Consider the following 20617-nt stretch of genomic DNA (forward strand, 5'->3'; position numbering starts at 1 on the left):
TAGCAGGCGTGGTGGCGCGTGCTTGTAATCCCACCTGCTAGGGAAGCTGAGGCAGGAGTATCTCTTGATCATGGGAGGCGGTGGTTACAGGTTATAGTGAGCCAAGATCGCTCCACTGCACTCCAGCCTGGGTGACAGAAAGAGACACTATCTCAAAAAAAAAAAAAAGAACTCGGGTAAAGTTTGGCCAAATAGAGTAGAGGATACGTTTGAGATTGAATTGCACTGGCTCCAATCCTGTGCTCCTGTCTGTGTTAATGATGTTATAATTAGAAATGCCATATTCAAATTAAGTAGTGGTGGAGCACCATAAGGTCTAGCTAGCTCCAGTTTGGAAGAAACTCTGGGCACGGGTTTTGGTGGATGGGGTTCGACGCATGAACAACATGTGAGTGTGTATAAAGTTACAGAGTTTGTGTTGAGCCTCTGTGGTTTGAAGTTTCTTATTTCTGCAAATTTCTTGCATGTACTGATGACTTGTTCACAATTAACATAAATAAACTAAATGTTTGTGGTTCCTCATTGCCCCATGTCTCCTGTGGGGTGCGCTTGCTGCTCTGAAATCTTGCTAGCAGTGTGTGGGAGTCTGGCCCCCAACCCTTGTTGACACTGAATCTTACATCTAATTTTTTTTTTTGAGACGGAGCCTTGCTTTCTCGCCCAGGCTGGAGTGTAATGGTGGGATCTCAGCTCACCGTAACCTCTGCCTCCCAGGTTCAAGCAATTCTCCTGCTTCAGCCTCCCGAGTAGCAAGTAGCAGAGATTACATTTGCCTGCCACCACGCCTGGACCCCAAATAACTTTTTTTTTTTTTTTTTTTTTTTGAGACAGAGTCTCGCTCTGTCGTCCAGGCTGGAGTACGGTGGCACGATCTCGGCTCACTGCAAGCTCCGCCTCCTGGGTTCATGCCATTCCCCTGCCTCAGCCTCCTGAGTAGGTGGGACTACAGGCGCCTGCCACCACGCCCGGCTAATTTTTTGTATTTTTAGTAGAGATGGGGTTTCACCGTGTTAGCCAGGATGGTCTCGATCTCCTGACCTTGTGATCCGCCCACCTTGGCCTCCCAAAGTGCTGGGATTACAGGCGTGACCCACCGTGCCCAGCCAATCTTTGCCAATTTAATGGTGGAAAAATTACTGTTTTTATTTTTATTTATTTGGTTTCTAGGGAATTGAACATTTTTAAATGTTTATGAAGCATTTTATTATTTTTGTTTTGTAAACTTTCTGCTCATGCCCATTGCCTGCCTTTCAATTGAAGTGTTTCTCTCAATTTGTGAAACCCTTTTATGTATGTTTTCAGTTATCTTCCAGTTTCTCACCTTTATCTTCCAGTTTTTTAAAGGTGTTTCAGATATGCAAATATTTTTAAGTCTTAAAATTGGATGTGGTTAACTACTAAATTTTATGTAGTTAAAATGTTTTGACTTAAATATTCAGGAGTTATTTATTGACCTACATTCAGTAATTTTATGATTTTACTTTGCCACTTTAATTATTTAATTGTGATACTTATAATGTCTTATATCAGATAGATTTACACTTCTCTTGCTTTCCTATGAAACCGTAATTTCTAGATGTCTGAAGAGTACATATACTCATTTTGTATTCTCTGCAGTGATAGCACATTGAAGATATCTAATACATTTTTGTCAAATTTAAACAGAACAACCCATGCCTTATACGAGCTCCACATTTGGGGTGATGTACGCAATGATTCATTACGCCGGGTGCAAGGGGTTATCTGCTTTGTGTCTGCATGAGATGATGCCTGATGAAGGCAGAAGCCATGGTGCTAAGATACCCAGGCCCTCTCTCCTGATTCAGAAAAGGTGTGGCAGGAAAGGATTAGTGGAGGAAAGAGAGAGGCAGGCATGGAGGAGGAGTCAGAGGAGTTGGAGTTCAGCTGGGTTCTCTGGGTCACCCAACCCCCCAGCCCTATTCTGAAGGCCTGAGCTCAGCTTAGCATGGCCCACGCCATTCAATATCTCAATGGGGAATGCATCGTTAGTGATGAAGTTTCCAGAGAAGTGTGGTTAAGTCTGCAACCGTCAGCACCGGACTCCAGCTGGGGAGTCATTACCAACCTCTGATGAGGGCAAAGAACTCTGAATTTAAATTACAAAATTTAAAAAGAAGATCAATATTCTAAAGTGCTCTTGGGCCAGAAAACCAAGGCAGTCTAAGTTAAGTCCATTACTGAATTTCTGAGAGATTAAAAACAAAAGCTGAAGATGCACAACCGCACAGCTGGAGGAAGTTGATTTATTGGACTAGACATGCATGTGCGTGTGTGCGAGCACACACACACACACACACATACACACACACTCACCGCTAGAGAATGGGTAAGATTCTCAGGGCACAAAAGAAGTACATCTGAGGGTTTGTCGTTGTTGTTGTTAATGATTGCTAAGTGATTCTAAGAGAAGAAAATATACGTGGGAGTGAAAAACAAAGAGACAGAAAAAGATGAATGGAGATGATGCCAAAAGCGGGGGAAAAGATCTGGTTTAAAGCTTGAAGAAAAAGCAGAACAAGAATCTGCTGAAGTGGTGACGAAAGTCAGTAGAAAAGTGGTACTACTAAGGAAATAAGGCAATAGCACAAAGAAAAAAGACTTTAATATTTACTGACTGCAAAGCACTTTGCATAGATAGCAAGAACCCTACGATGCAGACATTCTTAATATCCTAATTTCCCAGGTAAGGATATTTAGGCTTGGGGGTTAAGCATCCTTCCCAAAGCATCCCAACCAATTTGTGGCAGAACAAGGATTTGAACTTTGGTTTGGTTTTTGTCCATAACCACTACACAGTGCTTCGTTACTGAGTTCAGCATCGAAGCTGCAGAAAGGGAGAGCAGCAAAGCTGGGGAAGGGTGTAGGGGACTCTAACAAAAAAGACGATGAGAGTGCGAGTGGTGAGAACAAACAGCTAGATGGAGTTACTATAAAAATAGGTTCTCACCTTGGCTCCCTGGACCTGTGAGTTCCTGGGAGGCACACACAGTCTCCTTCCTCCTCTGCTCTGTCCTACTCCCACTTTTTTTTTTTTGTCTGTGTGTTTTCTTGAGACGGAGTTTCACTCTTGTTGCTCAGGCTGGAGTGCAGTGGCACGATCTTGGCTCACTGCAACTTCCACCTCCCGGGTTCAAGTGATTCTCCTGCTTCAGCCTCCTGAGTAGCTGTGATTGCAGGTGCCCGCCACCACACCTGGCTAAGCTTTTTGGTATTTTTAGTAGGGATGGGGTTTCACCATGTTGGCCAGGCTGGTCTCGAACTCCCGACCTCAGGTGATCCTACTCAGGTGCTCGCCCTACTTCCACTTTGGGTCTCAGAAGGTGGGACCTTCCTGGAGTGCTGTGTGTGTAGCGATGTGAGGCCATAGAGTCTTCCCACACTCTTAGGTTATCTGTGTTTCTCCCTGTACTGCCTGGTATCCTTTTTCTGATCTAAGAAGGGGAATCCTTCTCCTTTATTGGTTGCTAGAGGCAGCAACGAGAGGTCCATGAGCCCCCGGGAAGGGAGGGAAGGGCAGAGCAAGGATAAAGTAACGGGTGGTTGATGTCTTTAAACAAATGTATGGGAAATTATACATCTAAATACATTTTATTCTTCAGAATTGTCCCCCCCACCAGGCAGCTCATTTTCCCAGTTATTTTGGCATTGCTAAATGAGGCTCAGCCTTCTCTTTGGATGCTAACTTCAGAGTGTGTTTATAAGCCTATGGAAGAAAGCCAGTGTTTGTAGCCAGTACTTATTATTTTTTTTTCTAAAAACAATATTAGTTTGATCACCCATGTTGGAAGCCACATTGATGGAATCACTTACAATTTTTTCAAATTAAATTCGCCCTTAAAGGACAAAGACTTGCCTCAATTCCAAGACTATGACAGACATACTGGTGGCTCTTAAGGAGAAGAGAGAATACTCACTGGAGCTTCACAAGATTGAACCTTTTTTTTTTTTTTTCTTTTTTGAGATGGAGTTTCGCTCTTGTTGCCCAGGCTGGAGTGCAATGGCACAATCTTGGCTCACTGCAACCGCTGCCTCCCGGGTTCAAGCGATTCTCCTGCCTCAGCCTCCCGAGTAGCTGAGATTTCAGGTGCACGCCCCCACCATGCCCAGCTAATTTGTACTTTTAGTACAGACAGGGTTTCAACATGTTGGTCAGGCTGGCCTCAAACTCCTGACCTTAGGTGATCTGCCCGCCTTGGCCTCCCAAAGTGCTTGACGGGCATGAGCCACCGTGCCCGGCAGGTTGAACTTTTAACCCCTAATTTTCTGAACCCTACTATGCACTAGGCATTGTCTAAGATATTAAGGTTTCAGCAGTGAGCAAGACAGTCTGTGTGCTCAAGGAGCTCACATCAGATTAGGGGGATACAAAAAAATATTTGAAGAAGCTTCATAGGATGATGGTAGAGAGCACAGACTCTGGAGCCAGATTGCACTATTGCAAGTTTTACCTATTCTTGAGGAGTGTGACCTTAGGTAACTTCTCTCAGTCTCAGTTTCCTCATTTATAATATAGACACAACAACAAAACTTTACTTCTTCAGGGTTTTTGTGAAAACTAAATGCAATGATATATGCAAAGCAGTATGCACCAGGCACATAGAGAGTTCTATGTTGAGCTACGTGTCGTATTAAATGCTACCCTCTCAGGGAGGCCTTCCTGATGACCCTATTTATAATTAGGATCACCCTCAGTCCTCTCTACTCCCCTTCCCTGTTTTCCTCTGCGTGATTTAGTCTCATATAACATGCTAAGCAGTTTTACTGAGCACCTGCTAGGTTCCACACACTCTCCTAGGGGTTAGGATACCGGCACTCATCCTAAGAGTGTCTAATCAATAAATATATGTTGGATGAGTGGATGATGTAAACAGACAGAGGTTAATCATTGACCAGTGCCACAGGGGCGTCATATAATGTAGGCAAGGACTTAGCAGTGACAACTGACTTCAGCAAGACGTGGGTCACCTCACTACAGAGGTGACGATGATAAGCACTGCTTTGTTCAAGGGCTAAGAAGTGGGCAGAGAAGGAAATCAGAAGTGAGAAAATAAGACAAAGATGGGCAACGTTCTGGATGAGCGTCATCGTGAACAGGAGCAGAGAAATGGGGGTAGTAGATGGAAAGGAATGTAAGAGGCAAGGAATAGTTTATTATTTTTTGATAAATGATAACATAGCATGTTTGTATGCTGATGCATATAATCCAGAAATTAATGATGGGGTAAGATAAAAGAAGGGAGAGAGAAAATAGGAGAGGGAGAAGGAGAGAGAGAAGGAGAGCAGATAATTACAGCGAGAGGTGAAGTCGCCGAGAAGGTGAGAGGAGATGGGACCCAGGGCACAGGTGGAGGGACTAGACTTAGGTAGGAACAGGGGTGTTCATGAACTGAAGCTGTAGGGAAGGCAGGACTTGTGGGAGGGATGCAGGGATACACATAGGCTGTTAGATTTGATGACGGGAAGATGCGAGATTCTCTTCTGGTCACTTTCATTATCCCAGTGAAATAAGAGATGTGCTTATTAACTGGGAATAAGGTGCTGGGAGTTTGAAAAGAGAAGGAAAATGTGTAATGCAGTTATCACAGGATGGTGAAAGGAGCAACATGCCTAGGGTAGAGGAGGACAATTTCTAGCAATGTCGAGGCCTGTTTGATATTTATGGCTGCAGATCTGGAGCAAAAACAATCAACATGGTGGTAGATTTTTCTTCAACAGTATCCAGCTGCTTAGGGGCAGGGGTGGAACAAGAAGATAGTGGGGGCTGCGTGCAGTGGCTCACGCCTGTAATCCCAGCACTTTGGGAGGCCGAGGTGGGTGGATCACCTTAGGTCAGGAGTTCGAGACCAGCCTGGCCAACATCGTTAAACCCTGTCTCTATTAAAAATACAAAAAATTAGCCAGGCATGGTTGTGGGCACCTGTAATCCCAGCTACTTCAGAGGCTGAGGCAGGAGAATGGCTTGAACCTGGGAGGCAGAGGCTGCAGGGAGCTGAGATCGCACCACTGCACTTCAGCCTGGGTGACAGAGTGAGACTCCCTCTCAAAAAAAAAAGAAAGACAATGGGGTTTAGCCCGAGTGAGATTTTGTGGATACAATGACAAGAAAGTTAGGGGAGCTGGCACTGGGGTGATGGGGTCTATGGTGGTTAAAAAGGAAAGCAAGGGGAATCGCTTGAACCCAGGAGGCAGAGTTTGCAATGAGCTGAGATCACGCCACTGCACTCCAGCCTGGGTGACAGAGTGAGACTCCGTCTCAAAAAACAAAACAATAAAATAAAATAAAATTTTAAAAAAGGGAAAGTAAAGACATGGTAGGGGGAGAGATAACGGAGTCTGGGGAAGTAGTTGGTCCAATGAATGAAGTCTTTTTTTTTTTTTTTTTTGAGACAGAGTCTCGCTCTGTCGCCCGGGCTGGAGTGCAGTGGCGCAATCTCGGCTCACTGCAAGCTCCGCCTCCCGGGTTCACGCCATTCTCCTGCCTCAGCCTCCGAGTAGCTGGGACTACAGGCGCCCGCCACCGCGCCCGGCTAATTTTTTGTATTTTTTAGTAGAGACGGGGTTTCACCGTGGTCTCGATCTCCTGACCTCGTGATCCGCCCGCCTCGGCCTCCCAAAGTGCTGGGATTACAAGCGTGAGCCACCGCGCCCGGCAATGAATGAAGTCTTGAAGTTGAATGAAAGACTAGAGCAGATGAGTGGGAGGGTGGCAGGTACAGGTCAGAAAGTGGGATGTTTGAAGTTGGGATTTTGGAGGTGGGTTCCTATGATAGGAGCATGAGAGTGAGAACTGAGGTCGGCTAGAAGAAAAGATCATGGGAGCCAAGCAGGCCAAGGAACAGAAAGAATTATTAGCTAGATGCCAAGAGTGAGTGGAGACATGGGTGAGGAGGAACGGTGCCCAGGGACTAAGGCCATTAGCCGATGATGGGGAGTGATTGACTGTCAGCAGATAACAGTGACAAGGAGAAAGAATGAGTACGAAAGGCAGATGACTTGTGCTCAAAAGAACTGGGGTTTTGAAGGATAAGAGAAGAAAGGACTTAAATGTGCCATTGGGGTGGGGGACTGGGGGTAAGGAGGTTTACTTACTCCTCTCTAGGCCCTGGGGCACATAGAATGGGGAAGAAAAAACAGCTTTCCTCCACTCGGGTCAGTCAGGTATCAGAATTTGGCAGTAAAGGGAAAGTTCAAAGAAGTTGAAATGAAGCAGATGTTGTTGCTAAGACCGTGAGTACCCTGGGGGAAGGTGGAAGGATTTTGGAGGGCAGTGAGTGCTGGCAATGGGTCTCAGATTGGGAAATGTAAGAAGCAGGGTAGGGATGGTGTTGGTGTGAGGCTAGACTGTCTTGGAGGCTTGGTTATTACCTTCAGTGATTCACTAGATAGCAAAAACACTAAAAGGATATTTAATTTTTGAAATATGTATATGCACTTGAACACAAACCCTCTATCTCTCTCTCTCTCTTTTTTTTTTTTTTTTTTTTTTTTTTTGAGACGGAGTCTTGCTCTGTCGCCCAGGCTGGAGTGCAGCGGCGCGATCTTGGCTCACTGCAACCTGGGCCTCCTGGGTTCGAGTGATTCTCTTGCCTCAGCCTCCCGAGTAGCTGGGACTACAGGCACATGCCACCACACCTGGCTAATTTTTTTGTAGTTTTAGTAGAGACGGGGTTTCACCGTGTTAGCCAGGATGGTCTCGATCTCCTGACCTCGTGATCTGCCTGCCTCGGCCTCTCAGAGTGCTGGGATTACAAGCATGAGTCATCCTGCCCAGCCTATCTCATTTTTTTAAATGGCCCTTGGACTAATAGCGAGGTGGTGATGAAGGTCCTGAGCTGTTCTGGGTCCCATTTTATGATCTCAAGTCTGTTCTTGGTGTCATTGTGATCATGCCCAGGATAGCAAATGGCAGACCTGGAAATGAACCCATTCCTGCCTGAGCTCCGCACTGTGCTGCCCCCTAGGGCCGGCGGCAGGAGCTGCAGCTGCTCTGCCAGCAGCCATGTTGACCTTTATGGCAGAAGCAGGAGCTCCTTACCTGGCTTTACAGAAGTGACCTCAAATAGCCGAATGAGACCCCTGTCATTGGGAAGAGGAAGCAACTGAGGAAAAGGAAGAGGAGAAGCACACTTACACATGGCGCATGGCATCCTCAAAGAGAACTAGGTCCATCACTGTGTTGACTTCATTGTGGTTCTCCAAGGCCTCCACCAGAGTCTGGGTCAAAAGTTCCCAAGACTGTACAGGCATGTATTTGGGCTCCCCAATACCATTTGCAAAGTGACAATACAGGTTCGGGCTTTGGGTCTGCTCCACAGGGTCTTCAATATCCTGGTGATGAGACACAGGAATAAGGGCCCTTGTTACTGACTCCTAGGACTGGTTCCACAGAGCAGAGACAAATGATTTGCTCTGCATATTCCCTGGAAATTAAGCATCAGTGCTGCTTCCAACATGTCCCTCTCTTGAGAAGCCCTTTAAAGTGGATGTTTAACATCCATCTACCAGCTCCATGAAGTCTCAGGTGATGTTTGTTATTCCTTAAGGCCTGAGGATGGGAAGTGGGAGGTGGGATGGGGCCTCCTCACAAGCACGGTAAGAGAGTGCTTCTGTGAGAAGAATGGATGGGGATGGATGGGTGGATTTCTCTAAGTGGGGGCTCTTTCACCAGTATTGAATGAAGGGGATCGTGGCCCAGTTGCCTCACTTTCTGCATGTATATTCCAACAGATGTAGGTCCTCAATCCACAGCAAAGCCATCCAACATCTTTTCCTGTGAGATTACACAAGTATGTTGCCAGCCCTGACTTCATAGGTTCAGTCCAGAGGGCTTGATTTCTGAAGAATGCGCTACTAGCCACCCTCAGATGACTGGTTTATTTATGGTAATCTTAACGCATTTATGGTAGAACTCCCTACTTACAACACTTTCGGGCTGTGTGTCAAACCTCACCCATAGGAGAAATGTTACCATATTGAATAAACACGGGCTGGTTATAGTATAGTATAACTCAATTAATTGGAAGGATAAGGAGTCTACGTCTCTTCACCAATGTATCCTCTAAGTACTGAAGAGAAAACCAATTTTTTTAACTTTCATATTAGTGGAGACAAAAAGGAACTACTTGCCTGTCAAAACCCAAATACCTGAGACTTGAGATAGGAGGAAAGGTTGTCGAGGAGAAAAGTCCGAGAAAGAATAGGTTTTCTAAGACACAAATAGGAAGTTATGCCAGCATGAGCAGTTGTCCCCACCTGTTGTTTTTTCCTCCTAAAGTTCAGACTGGAAGACCTACCTGGGAAAGAGGTAACCAGTGTGTTATTTATCAGCAGGGACACGTCCCAGGGCATAAGTCACTGCAGGGTAAGCCTTGTAACCTATGGGACAAGATTCACCAAACCTAATATAGGGAAAGTGAGAAAGACAGTAACATCCATAGAGAAACCAGGGCTGCTGCCTGGGTGTAAGAAGAAAGGACTGGAAAGAGTTAAAAATAAAAAAGTTATTAGATTTTGAAGGTGATTTCGAAAACTATAGAAAACTTTTAAACTATTCTGGCTTTGCCAGACAGTAACAAAAATGCTCAGACATTTGGATAAGATGTAAATGCAGTGAAGGAGGGCTATTCTTGCTATTAGGAAAACATATGAGGACAGAGGATGTAACGTGGGAAGGCATTTACCCTGTTTGAAAATGGGCTAATGTCCTGGGAATCAGTTCTTATATCAGTCAATTGACACCAACCATCTAGCGGAGGAGGAACTAAAGTGCAGTTTTGAAAAGCCTGGTTTACAAAGACTCTTTGAGGAACAAAACAAGTCTTCGATTTTATGATCAGAGTCATGCTGTGCAGAAGGCAGAGAGAAAATCAACCAACTCAGAGAATCAAAGATTCCTTAATAGTGATGCCAAATCACACAGGGCCATGAATCAGAGAAGCTTAAGCTTTCAATAGTGGAAACAGGATTTTGTCGCTTTGTTGGTGGAAATCTGGCAACTTTTCCTTGATACCAATACCAAGATTTGGTGTCACCAACGGTGCTTCAGGCTGGCATTTCAAATGTTGTTGGGGAAGGATAATGGCAATATTCATATATCTGGGTCTGTGATCAAAAGGCAGTGCTCTTAGCACACAGACACACACATGGAACTCTATTTGAAAGTTCAAGTGTTATTACTCTGAAGTGCTAGCTCAGACCAACTTGTAAAGACAATGAAGACTAATCTGCAGGGCCAACAATGAATACCTGAATTGGGTAACTCTGTGATGCTCAGAGAAGGGCATCTAACATAAGGGTCTCAAAATCAGGCCCCAACAACAATGCTGAGAGAAGTGGGAGAATTTAGGACGGTTGGCTTAGTAAAAAGCGGACTAAAATAAGTGACTTAAAATGCTGTCTAAACATTCAAAAGGCTGTCACATAGGTTGGGATGGACTGTAAATATCTTCAGAGGTAGAGTCAAGATCTTATCAGGAAAAAAATATGGAGCTAAACCAAACAAGGTGAGTATAAGGACAACATAGCATACCTAAATAGAAAATTTGAATATTTCTAATTTCCAGAGGGGATAGACAAGCAGTATGTGGGGAAAAGATGGGGCTTTGGTTAATAGAAGGCTCAGTGTTAACTGTGGGGTAATTTCGACACTAAGAAATATAATACGATCTCAGGCTGTGCTACTATATCAATGCCTCCCGAGGCATAATCCATGGGCCATTCATTATGTAAATTATTAATAGGTTTAATGAGAGGGAAGAATTTTAGGGTCCAATACATTTGGGGAATGATATGTGAATTAGAGTTATTCAAGATTTCAGAACTTTAATGTCTTTTATATATATATATTTTTTTTTTTTTTATTATTATACTTTAAGTTCTAGGGTACATGTGCACAACGTGCAGGTTTGTTACACAGGTATACATGTGCCATGTTGGTGTGCTGCACCTATTAACTCATCATTTACATTAGGTATATCTCCTAATGCTATCCCTCCCCCCGCCCCACACCCCACAACAGGCCTCAGTGTGTGATGTTCCCCTTCATGTGTCCATGTGCAGAACTTTAATGTCTTAAATCCACTGTGAATTTCCAAGAGAGTCATATACAATGAAACATTTTCTCAACTCATTTCATGACAGAGACTCTTTTTCAAGAAGTATCTTGTAGTAAAACTACTTAGCAGGACACATTTTGGGAAACACAGTAACAAAACTATAGTCTTTAAGAAAAGGGGAATGATGATCTTGGTTTTGGTCAGACCCCAGCTGGGTTGTGCAACGAAAAGTCAGGCACCACAATTTCAGAGGGGAGAACTGGTGAGAGAGCAATCAGGAGGATGTCAGAGTTCTTTAAGTTTGAAACCAATCCATGTCAGAAATGCTTAAAAGGATTCAGGCTATTTGGCCTGGAGAAGAGAAGACTCAGGAAGAGTGAGATAAGTGGCATTAAAATATTTGAGAGTTTGTCATGTAGACCTGAGTAGTGGACAGAGAAATAACTTCTAGATTATTATTATACCAAATTTTCAGTCTTTAAAATTATTTCAAATGTTCCAAGTTTCAAAATTGCTCAGGCCTGGCTCAGTGGCTCACGCCTGTAATTCCAGCACTTTGGGAGGCCGAGGCAGGTGGATCACAAGGTCAGGAGATCGACCTCGGTGAAACCCTTGGTGAAACATGGTGAAACCCCGTCTCTACTAAAAATACAAAAAATTAGCCAGGTGTGGTGGCGGGCGCCTTTAGTCCCAGCTACTCGGGAGGCTGAGGCAGGAGAATGGCGTGAACCCCGGAGGCGGAGCTTGCAGTGAGCCGAGATCGTGCCACTGCACTCCAGCCTGGGCGAAAGAGCAAGACTCCGTCTCAAAAAAAAAAAAAAAAATTGCTCAAAATTTCCAGTTATTAGCAGCTCCAAAATGGCAGCCTTGGGAACAATGGGATCATGCATTTCAAGGATGCTAGAGCATCACTGGGGTAACCAATCTGAGAAATGCTGCTAGGGGACCAAGTACCACGTGGGGACGTGGATCAGATGATCTCTATGGACTTTTTCAACACTGGGATTCTGGGATTAATTTGCATCTATTCTTGACCCAGCATTTTTTACCTGGGCAAAATTATGATAGAATTTCTTTCCTCACCTAGACTCTGGCCTTTCCCCCATTAAACAGCTAGATTTTATCATTTGGGTGATCATCTGTGTAATTATCTTTTTTTTTCCAAATACAAAGAAAATCCATAGGGCAATACTCACATCAAAAGTTTTCTTGAGCACTTCTGTCTGGATTTTATCAAAAAGATCAAAGTCCTTTTCTTCTACCATCTTATCCCGATAAACTCGATTTGATTCATGCAGATAGAGCCTTATGAGATCCTGTGTGGATTTCACACATTCCACTGAGGAGAAGAGAATGCCCTTCAAGGGGAACAGACACAAAAAAATAACGTTAATAACTATCCAGAGGTACAATAGCTAGGAAAACTTTCTGGAGCATCTTATCTAACCTGGGATGATGCCTAGGGCTTGTCTTGCTAAACAGATCATTCTAGTGGAGGGAACACTTGGAAAGCTGAAAGGGAGCTTGTAAAGAAAGACCCAAGGGTTGCAGTTAGACAGACCTGACCTCAAATATTTGCACAACCACTATGTGACTTGTGACTTTGGGCAACCACGAAGCAACTGTGTGACTTTGGGCAAGGCATGTGACATCTCTGAGCCTTAGTTTGCTCACTTTTCAAAGTGGAATAAAAATACTGACTTTCTAAAGTTGTCTAAATAATTCAAATTAATATGCCTAAGGAAACAAGCATTGTTCATTTTACATACTCAATACATTGGATTTATTCTTTTGTGCTCATCATAAAAATAACAACTGCAACAGCTATAATTTATTGAAGCCAGTTATGTGGACTAGATGCTAGTGAAGCCAGCATTGGACTAGATGCTTTGCCAGATGAAGCTCATTTAATACTCATGATGATCCCATGAAATAATTATTACTAAATCCATTTTGTATAATGTGAAGATTGGAATTCAGAAAGAAAACACGCCCCATTTCATAGAGTAAGTTGCCTTCCTTTAAACCACAAATTTTTGAAACCAGGTCTTCCTGACTATAATGCCTGGAATTGTAACCACTCCATTTTGAATCACCCACAATGAGGGAAAAAGTGGTTTCTCTGCTATATTTCAATTCCACAAGTGCCATTTTGAAAACTGATTCAGATAACAATTGACTGTGTAAAATCAGAACTATAACAAAGGGCTAGAAGGGATATAGCTAACCTTGGCAGGTCAGCCATCTATTTATTTATCTCTAGTCAGTTCCCCTTCCTATGTGCCACAGGGTTGGTTTCAAATATTTATCATTCTTTTCAAATTTCTCTGTCATCTTTTTCTGTTACTATTAGCCAAAGTCCTAACCTTCTTTTATTTTACTGAAAGGTGGAAACCACCAATGTTAGAGCCCCTCAATAACCTCAACAAATTCTCTGAGTTCAAGCTCATCTATGTCTGTGCTTGTTCTCATTGCTTGCTTTCTTGTCTTACAGGGAAAGGGATCATTTAATGGGTCTTTACTTAAATTCATAGAATAATGTGCAGATCCAATAGCATAGAATACAAGTCTGGTGACAACGTTACTACAATCTGCTTCCTCATGATCACTCTTTTTTTTTTTTGAGATGGAGTTTCGCTCTTGTTGCCCAGGGTGGAGTGCAATGGTGTGATCTTGGCTCACCGCAACCTCCGCCTCCCGGGTTAAAGCAATTGTCCTACCTCAGCCTCCTGAGTAGCTGGAATTGCAGGCATGCACCACCATGCCCGGCTAATTTTTAGTCGAGACGGGGTTTCTCTGTGTTGGTCAGGCTGGTCTCAAACTCCCGACCTCAGGTGATCCACCCGCCTCGGCCCCCCAAAGTGCAGGGATTACAGGCATGAGCCACTGTGCCCAGCCCTTCATGATCACTCGTATCTCTACTTCCCATAAAACCTAGATTCCAGTTTCACAAAATTCCCATATGTTCTGATCCTGCACACTTTTCTGTGTCTTCATGCCTTTTGCTTTGCTTGCCATACTCATATTTCAAGATCTAGCTCAATTGAAACCTCTTGCTGAAGTCGCCCAAGACACCTCTCCTGTCCAGCGGCATTCCCTCCCATGTGCCTCACAGAGTCTTTATATATACATCTCGATCATAGAATTATTAGTTTCTCAAATTATTTTTAATATTATTTTTGTGACAGAGTCTCACTTTTTGTCACCCAGACTGGAGTGCAGTGGTGCGATCTCAGCTTGCGGCAGCCTCCACCTCCCGGGTTCAAGCAATTCTCGTGCCTCAGCCTCCTGAACAGCTGGAATTACAGGCACGCACCACCACACCCAACTAATTTTTGTATTTTCAGTAGACACAAAGTTTCGCCATATTGGCCAGGCTGGTCTTGAACTCCTGGCCTCAAGTGATCCGCCTGCCTTGGCCTCCCAAAGTGCTGGATTACAGGCATGAGCCACCTCACCCGTTGTCAAATTATTATTTTTTCTTTGTACAGGTTTGTTTCTCCCAGGTGATGGCAAGTGTCTCAAAGGTAGGGAAGTTGACAGACTTTATTTAGGTTGTGGTTTATTTTTATAATTGTATTATCAGTACTTGGTAAGTGGTAAGTCTAAAGGTAATTTCTCAACAGAAACAATAAAAGAAGCCTTCAAAGTGCTGAAAGAAAGTAGCAACCGACCTAGAAATCCAAGCCACCGCTAAAATTTTTTAAAAATAAGAAATATATTTTTGGCCAAATTAAAATTGCGAGATACTTCTCCAACAGATATGAACTAAAGTAAATACTAAAAGGAGTTCTTCAAGCAGAATAAAAATGATCCCAGGTGAAAGAACAGAAATGTACAGGAATAAAGAGCAATAGAAAAGGTAACGTATGGGTAACTCTAAAGGAATGCTGACTTACTAAAACACAGATATCAGTGAGTTTTCAAAATACAGAGCATTAAAATAAATGATAGCACAAAAGTCAATGGGAGGTAAATTGTCCCAAGATCCTTGCATTGTATGGCAATTAATAAATATCCTAATTTATAAAAGGCAAAAAGATAAAATGATGCCTTTGGTAACCATTAGATGAATAGCAAAAGGATATATACTATGCTAAAAGAGGGAGAACAATTATAAAAACATATAATTAGTTTGATAGAATACAAGTGAGAAGAAAGGAGGTAGAATAGATAGAATATATTAAAAAGAGCATAAGTAGATTTAATCATAAATATATTATTATATAAAATAACATCGATGAATTAAACATTGTAATTAAAAGGCAATGTTGTCAGGCGGGACTTTAAAGAGCCCAACTGTATGCTGCTTATGGGAGATATACCTTAAATATAAGAATATGGAAAAGCTGAGTGCAAGAAAATGAAAACATGTCATAAAAATATTGACTAAAGAATATGGAATAGTCATACATACTAATGTCACACAAAATTGACTTTAAAGCAAATATCGTTTTTAGAGATAAAGAAGAGCCCTTAATAAGTAAGAAAAAGATCAGTCTGCTAGGAAGATACACTAATTCTAAATTTGTATGTACCTAATAAATAACACAGTTTCAAAATATATAAAATGAATATGACAAATAAAAGCAAAAATAAATGTACCCACAATCACAGTGAAATATCTTAACATCTCTCTCAGGGACTGAAGGAACAAGCAGACAAATAAATCTAGAAATTATAGGAATTTTTTAAACAACATGATTTACAAGGTTGCTTTAACTGGAGTATTGATAAAACTATACCAAATATCTGCAGAATGCATTAAAAAAACCCTGCACATAGATTATATCTTGGGACATAGAGCAGTCTCAACAAATTTCAAAGGAATAAAACCATATAGAGTGTTTTCTGACAACAGTGGAATTAAAGTAGGCATCAATAAGAGAAAGATAACTAGATAATCTCTAAATGTTTGAAAATAAAGCAATACACTTCTAAATATTCCAGGAGTCAAAGAAGAAATCATAGTGGAAATTAAATATTATCAACTGAATTATAATAAAAATACAGCATATAAAAGCTTGCATGATGTAGCTAATGGTATGATTAGAGATAAATGTATATAGTCTTAAAATGAATGTTTTAGATGAGACAAAGGATGGCAATTAATGATCTAAGTAGCCATGCCAAGAAGTGAGAAATAGAACAAACTAACCCCAAACCCAAGGTAAGTAGGAATAAAAATTATAAGCAAAGAGCAAATAATATATAAAACAGATATCAAATTAAGACAATAAGAAAATCAAATGCATAATGCAGGTATACCCTTCAGGTTTTTTGACTAGCACAATTGCTAACTCCCTAGCAAGGGTGATAGAAGAGAAAAAAAGAGAAAAGACACACATAATACCCAACATAAGGAAGAGGACATAATGTCAGATACAGCAGATATTTAAAAGATAATCTGAGAATATTACAATTTTATGCCAATAAATTAGCAACTATTGATAACATGGATGTCTTAACATGACTGACACATGAAGAAATAGAAAATCTGAATAGTCTTATGCATATTAAAGAATTTGAATTTATAATTTAAAACCTCTACCAAACAAACCTGCAGGTGGTTTCACCAGTAAATTCTTCCAACATTTAAGGAAAGCACAATACAATGTTTTACTAAATCTTTTAGAGAACAGAAAAAGAGGAAACACTTCTCAAAGTATTTTATGAGGACTTTATAACCTTAGAATATTAGAGAAAGGTTACAAGACAATCTTACATATATAGATTCAAAAATTATATTAAAAATTATCAAATGAAATCTAGGAAAACATTAAAAAAAGACAACATGTAACAACCAAGATGAGTTGATTCCAGGAATGGTTGATTTAATGTTTGAAAGTAATCAATTAATTTATCATATTAATTGAATAAAAGAGAAAAAATTTATATAATTAAACAGATGGCAGAAAAATCATTTGTTAAGTTTCAACACATATTCATAATTGAAACTCTTAGTAAACTTAGTAAACTATACACAGAAAAATATTTCCTTAATCGGGTAAAAGGTACCCAGAAAAACAAGTAGAGAACATCATATTTCATGGAAAACTATTAAAAGTGTTTCCCTGTAAAATTAGGACTGTGTCAAAATGCTACTCTCATTGCTTCTCTTAAACATTGTACTTGAGTTCTGGCCAGCACAATAAGACAAGAAAAAGAAATTAAAAAATTTAAGAATTGGAAACAAAGAAACATAACTGTTACTCTTTAAGTCAAAAAGTAACAATTATTAAAAACAGAGGTACACATATAATACTGAACAAAGATACAAAGTGATATTGGCTACATATTCTATTTATATAAAGTTCAAAAATAGGTCAAAATAATTTATGATGTTAGAAGTTTACAAAATATGTAGGGCTGGCAAGAGGAGGAAAGCAGGAAAGCATGAATGGAAGGTGCAAAGGAGAACATCAGGAATATATTGAGAATGTTTTCTTTCTTGATCTGAGTAGTGATTACATAGGTGAGATCCCTTTGTGATAATTAACCAAGTCGTATGCTCGTGGCTTTTGTGCATTTCTACTTGTATGTTTCACTTTGATAAAAGTTTATTAAAAGCAAAAAGAAATTCCATTAGGTCTCCTTGGCTCCACCCAGATGTTTATCTTAGCCTCTGTCTCCTCAGCTCTCCTAGGTACCTGCCATATATGAAATGCACAGGACAAGAAAAAGCAACAACCAGGAGTGCTGACCTTTAGAATTTTGTGTTTTACAGTGAGGCAAGCCATCAGTTGAAGTTTATAAATCTTGTTATAGCCAAATAGTCAGGGTGGTTGACAATTAAGGTGGAGTAAATGTGAGCATGTCATATGCCAACTCCGTACCATCTTAGATAGTTATGTGTTGCACTGAGATGGGAATGGTTAGTGATTTCTGCTACTCAGAGCATGTATTGGTCCATTTTCATGCTGCTGATAAAGACATACCTGAGACTGGGAGGAAAAGGGGTTTAATTGGATTTACAGTTCCACATGACTGGGGAGGCCTCAGAATCATGGTGGGAGGCAAAAGGCACTTCTTACATGGTGATGGCAAGAGAAAATGAGAAAGATGCAAAAGCAGAAACCCCTGATAAAACTGTCAGATCTCGTGAGACTTATTCACTACCACAAGAACAGTATGAAAAAAACTGCCCCCATGATTCCAATTATCTCCCACTGGTCCCTCCCACAACATGTGGGAATTATGAGAGTACAATTCAAGATGAGATTTGGGTGGGGACACAGAGCCAAACCATATGAGAGCACTATCAAATTCTGTTCTGATCTGAACAGAGCGAGGGGAGTACAGAGAAGGTCTGAATTACTGAGTCTGGGATCAAGCTGGATAAAGGAAAACAACAGTGTACTCTGGGCAGTGCCTGTCTCCTAGTAGACATTAAACCACCCTGTATACCCTTCAATCAGGCCTTTGGTCAGACTCAAGGAGGAAGGGAGTGTTAAATCAAGTTTAGCTTAAAGCTGCCTCCTGATGTATTTTAAGTTTGGCCTCAAAGTTGCTCGGTATATTGTGACCTGTAATCTAAATGGAGGTGTAAATTGACTGTAACCTACTCTTGTGCCAATCACCGAGTTTCACCCAATCGCAGGTGGCCAGCTGTTAAAACTGGTGTTCAAATAAGGCAAACACCAAGCTGTAGACATTAAACCACCCCATCTCAGTGCAACACATAACTATGTAAGATGGTGCAGAGTTGGTGTGTGACATGCTCAATCAGGCCTTTGGTTAGACACTCAGGGAGGAAGGGAGTGTTAAATCAAGTTTAACCTAAAGCTGCCTCCTGATGTGCTTTAAGTTTGGCCCAAAAGTTGCTCTGTACATTGTGAACTATAACTTAAAAGAAGGGGTAAATTGACTGTAACTACTCTTGTGCCAATCACTGAGTTTTGCCCAACTGCAGGTGGCCAGCTGTTGAAACTGTGCTTAAATAAGGCAAACACCAAGGTGTAACCCAATCCAGCCGTTTCTGTGTCTCACTTCTGTTTTCTGTATATCACTTTCACTTTTCTGTCCAAAAATCTTCTTCCACTATGTGGCTAAGCTGGAGTCTCTCTGAGCCTACTCTGGCCTGCTGGCTACCCAATTCGGATTCGTGAATTGTTCTTTGATCGGTTAAACACTGTTAAATTTAATTTGGCTAAGGCTTTTCTTTTCACAGCAGGTAGGAGGAGATTGTGGTCAAACTATGAGCCTGAAACTCTCGTTAGAGTAGGAGAGTGAGGGGACCTTGTAGCAGAAGGGAGGCAGCACTGCAGGGGTGTCACATTCTTCACACTTGGAGCAGCTGACAGCTGGCAGGCTGCAAAGAGGCCTGGCTGGGGTGCAGACCTCAGGGGGCTTCCACTCAGGCTAAGTGAATCAGGCACAGAAACAGTCCAGGGGAACAATCTCCACTCCCATCTCTCTGCTCTCTGGTTCCTCCTTGATATTGCATCAGTGACCACTACCACAAGGTGCACTCTTTCCTCCGGAAGCCTTTTGTCACCCTGAATTACCTCCACAGCAGGGCTAAACATTCTAGCTGTTCTGTCAATGCTGCTGCTTACCATTATGTGATCATGCAGTCACACTCAAGAGACTGATTTGTCTGTGGCTCGGTTTTGTCATCTCTAAATCGAAAATAATCAGTATTTTACCTCCTAGGGTTGTTGTGAGGATTAAGTGCATTCATAGATGTAAAAGGCTTAGCACTGTGCTCAGTAAATGTTAGCTATTATTACAGACTAAAGTCTAACTCTTAAGTAGGGCCCACTCTGGTTTCAAGTTACCTTTCCAACCTCATCTCTCCTTTCCATATCACTCGTCGTTCCCACTGGGCTAAACTCCTTGCTATTCCACGAGAATTTTTTTTTTTAACCTCCCTGACCATTCATGCTGTCATTGACTAGCTAGTAACTTCTCTGAGCCTCTGTTAAATTGGGATAACAATGTCTATCCCAAAGGGTTGTCGTGAGTATTAAATTTCAGGTTGTACAGGTGACAAGACCCCTTGTTCCAGGCGGAAGCTAAGGTTGGGTTGCTTCTGATAAATGGAGCATAACTGATGCTTCTCCCTTCAGTTCTGTCACTTATGAGCAGTGTAGATTTAATCAAACAACATTAACTTCTCTTTTTTTTTTTCATTTGAAAAATCCGCCTAGTAACACCCCCACTTCGTAGAGCTGTAGTAATATTTAAGAGAGAGATTGTGTGGTGAAAAAGTCTTCCTCAATGAATGCTCATAAAATGGGAGCTAGTTGTGGGTAAGCACAAACTTTGCTGCTGTCCAGTCCTGAGGCCTGCAGAGATGCGGGTTTTATAGGCTCAGAGCTGAGTCTCTCTTGCTGCCTTAACCATCGCATGCTTATTTTCCTCATTGGAAATTCAGATGAGGACAGAAAGGTGTGGTGGAAAGTTGTCCAGGCCAGGAACCCAAAGACCTAGATTCCAGTTCCTTTACTGGCTTCCTTGTGCTCCTGGGCAAATATATATGATCTATGTGGGTCTCTGTTTGTTTTTAATTTTTAAAATGAGTTTATGTTTGGGAGCTA

The 20617-nt window shown here is 41.8% G+C and overlaps 1 protein-coding gene across 1 annotated transcript in view; it reads right to left on the reverse strand.

Moving 5' to 3' along the window:
- Nucleotides 1-20617, reverse strand: part of DNAH9 (dynein axonemal heavy chain 9) — a 369577-nt gene that overhangs the window by 161814 nt on the left and 187146 nt on the right. The window contains exons 42-43 of the mRNA XM_055258020.2: nucleotides 12272-12433; nucleotides 8153-8349 (exon numbers count right to left, since the gene is read on the reverse strand). Of these exons, the coding sequence (XP_055113995.2) occupies nucleotides 8153-8349; nucleotides 12272-12433 (359 nt within the window). The remainder of the gene's footprint in view (nucleotides 1-8152; nucleotides 8350-12271; nucleotides 12434-20617) is intronic.

The sequence above is a fragment of the Symphalangus syndactylus genome, chromosome 20, assembly GCF_028878055.3.
Source record: "Symphalangus syndactylus isolate Jambi chromosome 20, NHGRI_mSymSyn1-v2.1_pri, whole genome shotgun sequence".
Taxonomy (NCBI): Eukaryota; Metazoa; Chordata; class Mammalia; order Primates; family Hylobatidae; genus Symphalangus; species Symphalangus syndactylus.